Source organism: Aedes albopictus, chromosome 3 (genome assembly GCF_035046485.1).
Source record: "Aedes albopictus strain Foshan chromosome 3, AalbF5, whole genome shotgun sequence".
Lineage (NCBI taxonomy): Eukaryota > Metazoa > Arthropoda > Insecta > Diptera > Culicidae > Aedes > Aedes albopictus.
Window position 1 is genome coordinate 414,474,958 of NC_085138.1, and position 10,489 is coordinate 414,485,446.

The 10,489-nt window shown below is 48.6% G+C and overlaps 2 protein-coding genes across 2 annotated transcripts; both read right to left on the reverse strand.

Moving 5' to 3' along the window:
* Positions 1–3,508: 3,508 nt before the first annotated feature.
* LOC134291031 (uncharacterized) lies at positions 3,509–4,846 on the reverse strand. Its single transcript, XM_062858290.1, has one exon. It carries the CDS (start codon positions 4,844–4,846, stop codon positions 3,509–3,511), a length of 1,338 nt encoding a protein of 445 aa, XP_062714274.1.
* Positions 4,847–4,896: 50 nt separating this feature from the next.
* On the reverse strand, positions 4,897–10,147 carry LOC134291033 (uncharacterized). Its single transcript, XM_062858291.1, has 2 exons — positions 9,873–10,147; positions 4,897–9,802 (listed from the first exon to the last, which is right to left on the reverse strand). The coding sequence occupies exon 2, from the start codon at positions 9,394–9,396 to the stop codon at positions 4,897–4,899; it is 4,500 nt and encodes a 1,499-aa protein (XP_062714275.1). The 5' UTR covers positions 9,397–9,802; positions 9,873–10,147.
* Positions 10,148–10,489: the final 342 nt, after the last annotated feature.

A 10,489-nucleotide genomic window follows, 5' to 3' on the forward strand; every position in this document is an offset into this window, starting at 1 on the left:
AAGGCCAAGCTAATAGCGATCTGTACAACCGGTCGTTTTCCAGTCCATGAAATTATTTCCACGTCACACGAGGCCTTCAACAGGATGTACTACTGCAGTTGTTATGCCCCTCCCAGGTGGCTGATAGACCAGTTCTCGTCTGTGTTGAATTCGCTATCATGCGTAATAGTGGGATTGAATCCCGTGGTCGTCGGTGGAGACTTCAAAGGGCGATTGAATGGGGTAGCTGCTTGACTACCGCGAGAGGCTGGGTTCTACTCGAAGCTATGGCTAGACTGAACGTGAATATCGTGAATGTAGGCGACAAAAATACCTACAGTAGGAACGGTGCAGAGTCCATCATTGATGCACAGACAAACAGACGTAACACTTGCGAGTTTTTCATCGGCCACGCTTTTAACGATCATTTTCAATTTTCATAGTTGTGGCTTTCACAACCACAGGCGCGCGCATCGTTTTTCTATGCGTTTGACGTTTCACACTAGCGCCTTCTGTTGACGATATTGCACAACACAGTGGTTCGTGCAACTTTTCCACCAGTTGATGGTAGTGTTAACTGGGCGATGGATTTCCATGAAAATCGTTCAAGGCGTTACGTCTGTTTGTCTGTGATTGATGTGACCTTATGTAGCCCGGATCTAAACCCTAGTTCGGACTGAAAGGTCGATGAAGGATACACGCACAGTGACAATCTGGTAATTTGATACAGAGTGGAATACGGAGGAAGACGGCCACATCCGAAGGTCATCGACCGTCACCGGAGATGGCTGACCTTGCGTTTTGATAAGCCGGTATGGAGCGATTGCTTATGGAGGGTAATACCGACGCCGCATATGACGCCGCAATGGAAAGGCGATCTCTGAGAAATGAACGCAAGCCGGTATACTGGTAGTGTCCAGAAATCGCCGAACTCCGTGCATCCTGCCTAAGAGCTAGAAGGAGGATGCAAAGAGCTCGAATCGATGAGGGAAGAATGGAACGAAGAGAGGCCTATGTACATGGCGGCTAAACTGGCGATGAACAAAGAGGTAAAGGTGCGTAAGCGGGCGTGCTTCAAAAATCGCAGCCTGGAAACCAGCACCCGCCCCAGAACGATCCCCCGAGATGCTGCAGAAGATCGTGGAAAAGTGTTCCCGCGCTACGATATAAGTTCATGAGCCCCCGTGCCCTATGGCCAAACCGACCGAAGCGAGGTCGCCCCGGTAGCGAATGACGAGCTCATCGCAAGCGCAAAGCGAAATTGCTTAAGTTGAACAAGGCCCCGGGTCCAAACGGTATCCCGACAGTAGCCATCAAGAGCCTGGGTCAGAATGGCTATCCAGATGCGATGACAGAGGCGAATTTCCGGAGAGGTGGACACTGTGAACCTATCTGCCTTCTGGACAAAGCCGGAAAACTGTTGGAACGGATCATTCTGTCGAGCCTGATGGTCTTTACCGAGCAGAAACCTGAGGACTCTGGCCTCTCGGATAACCAGTTCGGCTTCCGGAAGGGTCAATCGACGGTGGACGCTTTTAAGGTTTGTAACTCGCTAGCTCTGGGGTGGGAATCTGCAGGGTCGATGAATGACTTCTCTTTCCCATACATCCACTGCCATGAATGAGATCTAAATCGTTGCAGGAACAGTATGCAATGGAACTCTGACTCACATGAGGGGCAAGTGTCGGAGTAAGGGTGTCCAAACTAAACATTTAGGGGACAAACGCTAAGAAATAACCAATCACTCCAAAGGCGAGGCTTGAACGGTTCTCTATCGGAACCCGGAAACAACGAACAAAGAAAAGGGGTGAGAAAGTCTACAATTCAGGGCTGCTCTCTCTAAATAATGGGCTACCACTGAAGCTATCTAATAACATAGGGTTTATTTACAAGGGTGACGTCACTTAAGGGTACTTATCTTTCGCATGCTTGGTACTTGAAGCCTGGATCCGGATCCTGGCGACGGTTGGTAGTGGTGGTAGCGGGTTTGCTTGGTTCTTCCCGTTGGTTGCTGGACTAGGGTGGGCCAATTCTTGGTAGTTGGCCAGAAGGCGAGGCATTTCTATTGCCGACGGAGTATCGGGCAATCGGTTCTTGGTAGCGGTTTGGCTGATATGATGTCGACGGTACCGAACTAGGGTGGGGCAGTTCGTGACACTTGGCTTCCCACGTGCCGACGGATCGCCGAACGGTAGTTGGTTGGTGGTTGGGCTACTTCCATAGAAGCTTTGGGACACAATGGCGATTGGTTCACGGTGACGGAACATGGAAGATGGCGGATGTGCTTCAGCAAGGCGGGTGGATCACAATGGCGTTCTTCCGACGTGCGCTTCTCACAAGTTGTTCGAACCGGAGACGATTATAACGGAAATCCGGAACAGCCACCTCATCCACTACCCAATCTTCGGAAATGTCAACCGTTGTTCATCTGTCACTGTTGGAACAATAATACAAAAGAAAAAGGTCCCTGGTATGGACCTTATCACCAGAAATTAGCACCCGTGACGCACCATACCTAACCTCAAACACCCTCACTATTTAGCTTTATTATAATTACCTTTTTCTTGATTTTAGCCAGTCATAGTGACTATTTTAACAGTTGTTGTGGATCGTTATTTGTTGGCACGGTGTAAGACGCAGGAAAAACGGGTCACTGTCTTAGTAGCGAAATCCATAATTTATTCAGCAAAACGCTTTAAAGCTAAAATATAAAGTTTCCAATTACATCCCATGATTCATCATTCATATCGTGTTGTACTCACATTTCAGTGACTCTAGTCTCAACGTCCCTGTCCTTGTTACCGCCCAATTATCGTTCTAGTCAGTATACCTAGTAAGTCGATTTTAAGTTCTTAGTCTTAAGTTTAACAATAGGATGTAGTTTTACTTACTGTTGCATGGCAAATATAGTTTAAGTTCTAATTTTAGCGCAAATATAAAGCCCTAACAGGGAAATAGTGCATGGAATCTAACCTAAAATCATGATTTTAAGGAATTCACATATTTTTCGCATAAGAATAAATAATTTTCATGTTTGACTCACTAGTAACTATTAACAGAGTTCATTTGGTCAAGTTGCCACTAGTAAATTCACGTAAGATATCGACTATTTCAATATTTAATCAAATTCCCGCTCTAGCACAATTTGCATCACTACATTCCATCATCTGTTGTTTTTTTTTCTCTTCATTTTCCCCACTCATGCCGTGACAATTGTCGGATGACAAACGATGGCGTTCGGTGACGGATCGTTCCGTCAAATATCCGCCATCCCTATTGAATATTTTCTTCGTCGCACTAACGGTTGTAACGCCTCCCGCTACATTCCCCTCTCCGTAATGCTGCTCCGATCCAGCAGGATTACCTGTTGGTAGAACGTTGAGCACAGCGAGTTTTGCCACCGGACGACGTAGAACCCCTGAGCTCGTCTGCACATCCACCTGCCTGATGCGACCATCCCTTCCTGGAAAAACTTTCACGACCTTACCTCGCGGCCATCGATTCCGAGTCGTTTCTCCAACAATGAACACTATGTCTCCTTCCTGAATAGGCTTGACCTCTTGGTTCGCCGAGTCAAATCCGGAAGATATTCCCGAATCCACCGTGCCCAGAACTGATCCAGGATAAAGCGACACAAGTTCCAGCCGGTCCGAAGTGATTCTCCTTCTGTAGTGGGAACTTTCTCCGGCTGCTTGATTCCATTTGAACTGAGGAGAATAAAATGGTTTGGAGTCAAAGCCTCCTGATCCGATGATTCGAGAGGAACGTATGTCAACGGTCTGGAATTGACCATTGACTCTGCTTCACAAAGTATTGTTATGAATACTTCTTCAGACGGCGCACGGGCATGGTTAATCGACTCCATCGCTGCCTTAACTGCTCTGACCATTCTTTCCCAGGCACCGCCCATGTGCGGGGAAGATGGAGGGACGAAAAGCCAACGGGTGTTAGCATTCGTGAAGGTCTCCGCCAGCTCTTGGTTCGTTGCCGCTACTTGATCAGCCAGCTCCCGACTGGCGCCAACAAAATTTGTCCCGTGGTCGGAGAAGATTTGTAACGGTGCGCCGCGACGAGCGATGAATCGCCGAAGAGCTAGCTTACATGATTCGGTAGACAGTGAGGCGGCTACTTCTAGGTGTACCGCTCTAACGACTAAGCACGTGAACAGTGCCACCCAACGCTTCACTTGACTTCGTCCAATTTTTATCATATAAGGGCCGAAATAATCAATGCCGACCAATGAAAATGGTCGCACGAACGGAGTGACACGTGCTTCCGGTAGAGGAGCCATCCTGGGTACTTCAGGAAGCGCCCTGTTAACCGTACACCACTGACACTTCTTTGCAACTTTGCGCACCACCGTCCGTAGAGTGGAAATGTGATAGCGCTGGCGAATTTCATTAACCACAGTTTCGTTGCTATGGTGGCCGAATCGTCTGTGGTACCAGTCGATTAGAAGTTCAGTCAGGCGATGATGTTTCGGCAAGATTACTGGGAACTTCGCATCGTAGCTTGCCACCGGCGAAGCTTCAGTTCGTCCCGCCATACGAACCACGTCGAACTTATCCAAAAACGGTGATAGTTGACGAATCGTGCTGCTTCTGTCGAGTTTCAACGAACTGTGTTCGTCTGATTCTTGCTGTTTCCGCAGGACGTTTATCTCTTCGGCGTAGGCGTCGGCTTGTGCAAGCCGCCACAAAGCTTTCTCTGCTCGCTGCATGTCGTCCTGTGTCAATCCTTGTTTGATTCGCGAAGCCCCTTGCTTACCGAAGTCCCGGCATCGATCAATGAACGAATACACATATGCTGTGGTACGGAGTATTCGTTCCCATTTGGAGAACCGGTCGCACTCGATGAACGGTTCCATTATCTCTGCACGATGCACATTTACGACTCGTAGTTCTTCTTCCGTGTTCGCTAATGGTATCTGTGGCTGTGGCCACTCATTTTCCGGCTGGAAGAGGAAGCGAAAGCACTCTCGCTTGCATCTACAAAAACATGGAGCTGCAACGAACGAAAACTATCCGGATCGTATCCGGCAAAATAACACCGTGGAATCCGAAGTTTCTCCAACTTGGAAAGGTACTCGATCCACCGAATCCAGTTCTGCTCTATTTCTGCGGGGATAGCGTCATCCCATCCTACTTGAGCTCTCCACAGGTCTTGTACAATCACCTTTCCGTGGACGAGGAGGTTCGAAATCAGTCCGAGCGGGTCGAACACGCTCATAACAAACCTCAGGATACTGCGCTTCGTGATGACCTTGCAGGAACCTGAACGCTCAGTGTCGTCCGGCAACTTGACGTAGTACACGAACACATCTTCAGCCGGCAACCACGCCATCCCTAGAACACGTTCCACCTGACTTTCCTTGTCGGCGTTGAATTCCTTCATTGGGATCGCCGAATCTTCTCCAAGAGACTGTAACACTTTTCTTGAGTTCGATCGCCAGTTTCGTAGCTCGAATCCAGCCTCCGCCTGAATTTGCCGTACGTCTGATGCCAAGATTGCCAGGTCCTGCTCCGTATCGCGACTGTCCAGGTAATCGTCCACATAGTGGTTCTCTATCACCGCCGCTGACGCTTCTGGATATTCTTCCTTCCACTCCAGCGCGTTTTTGTTTTTCACGAAGTTCGCCGAGCAGGGCGAACAAGTCGAACCGAAGGTCGCCACATCCATCACAAAAACGTCCGGTTTCTGAGACGGGTCGCTTCGGTAAAGAAAGCGCTGAGCCTGACAGTCCTCCTTCCGTATCTTCAGCTGGTGATACATTTCGCGGATGTCACCTGCAATCGCCACCTCTCGCTGACGAAAACGGCACAATACCCCTGGAAGCGACGTAAGAAGGTCTGGGCCCTTCAATAGAACATCATTGAGAGACACACCACTTGCCTTGGCGGCCGCGTCCCAGATAATACGCACTTTCCCTGGCTTGCGTGGGTTCGTTACCACTCCTAGTGGAAGATACCATGTACGGTGCGGATCACTATTTGCCAACTCCTGAGGCGTTGCTTTGTGAGCATAGCCTTTATCCTGGTATTCGGAAATTTGCCTTTCCAAGCTCGCTTGCAGTTCTGGATTAGATCTCAGCTTCCGCTCCAGGCAAAGCAAACGACGTTCGGCCATGCCGTAGCTCGATGGTAATTCCACTGAATCGTACCGCCACAGTAACCCGGTTTCGTAGTGCCCGTCGGCACGCTTGATCGTCGTTCGCCGTAGAATCTCCTTCGCTCGTCGATCTTCTTCTGCTTCTGGTCCTTCCGCTACGGAAACGCCAAGGTTCTCCATTGCGAAGTAACCTTTCACCAGGTCGTGCAGGTCGGTTTCCTCAGTGCTCTTGCAGATGTGCAATACTGGGGACCGAAAGTCCACTTTAGTGCCGTCAGTGCTTCCGAAGACAGTCCATCCCAATCTAGTTTTCGCTGCCACTGGTCCGCTGCGCCGTCCTTCTCGTACCTTGAGAGGCAACGAGAGCTTCATGTTGTCCAACCCAATCAGGATCCTTGGAATAGCGTCCTCGTAGCTGTTAACCGGAAGTCCGGCCAAATACGGATACCGACGCGACAATTCATCATACTGTAGTGTCTGTGTTGGAAGATCCAGCTGACGTACAGTGCTGACACCCGACAGAGGGAAACTTTCGCTGCCTTCTTTCCCAGAAATCCTCAGTGAAACCACTCTAGACTCAGTTTCGTGACGAGAAACCTTCGAAGTCCATGTCAAACACAACGGTTGCCGTTTACCGTCAAGGTTCAACAGGTCAGCTACCTCCTGGTCAATCAGTGTAGACGATGAACCTTCATCGAGGAATGCAAAGGTGGAGATCTTGGCTTCCCTTCCGTGCAATACCACTGGTACTATACGGAACATCGTAGTCTTGTGATTCCACCGATGGATGTTCACGACGGCATCCGATTTCGATCGTGCTCCAGAACTCTCAGAATTCGTTGGTTTGGCCGTCGATTGTTGACTTGGGTGCAGCGCTGGGTGATGCTTCTTGGTGCAGTCTCCAATTCCACAGGTACGTGTTGATTTACAGGACCACTTTCCATGCGGCACCAAGCAAACCAAGCAAAGTTGATGGTTTTCCACCGCCTTCATACGATCCCCGAATGACAAGGACTTGAACTTGTTGCAGTCCCTGATACGGTGCTTCACACTCTGGCAGACATAGCAAGGTCTTTCTTGGCTCTCCACCTTCGTTCCATGCGGCTCGATCCTTCGTGGTTCGGCAGAAACGTGAGCGTTGATGTAGGCCTTATCCTTCCTCTGCTTCTCGTGCCCGCCAGTGCGAGGTCCCTCAAAATCGGTGAAGTGGGCCACATCACTCGCGGCTGACGTGATGGCACTCATGTAATCACAAAACGTTCCCAAATCGATGAGTCCAGCGTTCCTTTTGTACAAAGCCCAATCTAATCGAAGGTGTGGCGGCAGCTTATCCACCAGCTCCTGCAGCAGGGTTGGATTGGACAGATGGGCTTGCTGGTTGGCAGCCTTCAGATGGCCAACGAGGTTCTGTACGACCAAACCAAAGTTTACCAAGCTTTCGAGCCTTTCGGCCTTTGGAGTAGGAACGCTGCGCACCTTGTTGAGCAGCGACTGAACTAATCGCTCTGGGCTCCCGAATAATGTCTCCAAAGTCTCCATTACTTTCGGGACCGAGGAGGGCAGCAACAAATTACTCCGAACAGCCTCTAGTGCTCTACCCTTGAGGCACTTCTGGAGTCTCATAAGATTCTCGGCTTGAGAATATCCACACATTGCAGTGGAATTGCGAAAGCTGCTCACAAAAAGTGGCCATTCTTCTGGGCAACCAGAAAAAACAGGGAGCTCTTTCGGCACTACCTGTCTGGCCGACAACTGCTGCTGGAATTGGCCCCACATCGCCTGCTGATTCTGCATTTGCTGCAGCTGGGCAGCATATGGCTCGTTCTGTTGTTGCAACGACACTGACGACGTCGTCTGATGGATCGGTGATTGCGAGGCCAATCTCTCCGGATTGGATGAGTGCTGTGGTTGCGGGGTATACGAAATTGATTCTCGCAACACAGATGGAGGCTGCGATTGCTCAACGAGCTGATCGCACATCGCCGACGCCAGTGTGTGCGGCTGCCGAGACGACAGCTGAGAGAACGACGCCCTTGTCGTTGGTGATAGTTGCATGCTCGATATTTGCTCAGCTAACTGGATGGAAGCATCAATCGACGACTGCACTACCTGCGATGGCTGTGACGGTGGCGATACCAACGTACGAGATGTTTGTGGCTGTTGTGGTGCAGGATTCGACGACGGTAACTGTGTACATTGTCCGACTCTCGACTGTAGCAGCGGGGACTCACTTATCGGCGGGAGCGACGAACGTACGTGGTCAGCTGATGGCCTTGAAATTGGTTCTTGGAACAAGAACGTTGGTAGTGGTGGTCGTGGGACGAGCTTCGGCTGAACGGGTGGAGGTTGCATTGGTTGTGCAAACACCGACTGTGTATACACCGGCTGTGTCAACACTGGCTGTATGTACATAGATGATTGCGTTTGTATCACACTTCGCGCCGTCGGCTGCCTACCTACACCATCCGATCGAATAGGAGTTGATGCTGTGATCGGGTCTTTCATTCCGGCTGTAGTACTCATTCCCTCAGTACCAACGTTGTCTGCGACCCATCCAATTGCAGGCCTGGACGAAAATTGATCTAATTCCCTGCTCGCTGCTACGTTCATCGGATTCTGTGGAATTTTCGGAACTGTTCCAGTGTACTTCGCTAGCATTCCTCCACCGCACGCTCCATCGTCTATATTAACGTGATTGCTAACCGAAATCGGAGGGAAGATATCGTCGACATTTTCAGGAGTGGGGTTTTCTTTGGCGGCTCCTTCCAGCCCATGGATCCATTGTTGCACCTGGCTGTTGCGGCTCGAACGACTTCGACGACTTCTATGACTCCCAGCATCATCATCCTCGGCATCGGCCAAAAGCAAAGCATACTTCTCGTCTAGGTATTTCTTATCCAGCGCAGCCTTTGCGGCCCGAGCCTTCTCCTGAAGGATACGATCCTGCTCCTGCTGCTCCAGAATCAGCTTCTCCTGGGCCCTTTTCTCCTCCTCTAATCGCATTAGTTGCAGCTGAACCCGTGTAGATCTGGATGTGCTGCTAGTCCGTCCTGATATTGAGGCTTCGCTGATGGTCACCACCGAGATGCAATCTTTGCATGCCCACCTGCCGTTGAAACTCTCAGCCACTCCCGCACACGTACGATGGTACCAACGACGACATCGCTCGCAAGCTACCATCTCTGCTACGTGGTGGGGGTTTTTGCATATCCCACAAATGCACTGATGTTCCTCCGCGCTGGCTTTAGCCGCGGATCGCGTAGTAGTAGGCATCGTGAATTCACCCTCTGTTTGACCTCTACGAACCATGCAGTACTTACTCAGCAGCACGATTCCAACGAGTTGAAATCTTTAAAGATTGTTGGCACGGTGTAAGACGCAGGAAAAACGGGTCACTGTCTTAGTAGCGAAATCCATAATTTATTCAGCAAAACGCTTTAAAGCTAAAATATAAAGTTTCCAATTACATCCCATGATTCATCATTCATATCGTGTTGTACTCACATTTCAGTGACTCTAGTCTCAACGTCCCTGTCCTTGTTACCGCCCAATTATCGTTCTAGTCAGTATACCTAGTAAGTCGATTTTAAGTTCTTAGTCTTAAGTTTAACAATAGGATGTAGTTTTACTTACTGTTGCATGGCAAATATAGTTTAAGTTCTAATTTTAGCGCAAATATAAAGCCCTAACAGGGAAATAGTGCATGGAATCTAACCTAAAATCATGATTTTAAGGAATTCACATATTTTTCGCATAAGAATAAATAATTTTCATGTTTGACTCACTAGTAACTATTAACAGAGTTCATTTGGTCAAGTTGCCACTAGTAAATTCACGTAAGATATCGACTATTTCAATATTTAATCAAATTCCCGCTCTAGCACAATTTGCATCACTACATTCCATCATCTGTTGTTTTTTTTTCTCTTCATTTTCCCCACTCATGCCGTGACAATTGTCGGATGACAAACGATGGCGTTCGGTGACGGATCGTTCCGTCAAATATCCGCCATCCCTATTGAATATTTTCTTCGTCGCACTAACGGTTGTAACGCCTCCCGCTACATTATTGTTATTTGTTCTATGAATTTTAACACACATTAATTTTTATGTTTGTACTAACACTTATTAACACTACTAACCAATTGTTTGTTTCTGCATGGCAATTATTAACACTTATGCTGACAAACAACTCTGTACTTTGATCCTAAATTTAAAGAAAAGACAACACAAAATTATAGAAATTTTCACCACTAAGAGGTTTCTTTTTAACAATTATTCTAACCTCGAATTATTACACTATTCGCGCGCGCACTACAATTCCTTTCGAGGATCGGTATTAAAAAGAGAGCGTCTTCTGCCAACAAGGAGGCTTTTATAAAACTTCCCCTTCATAGAAATC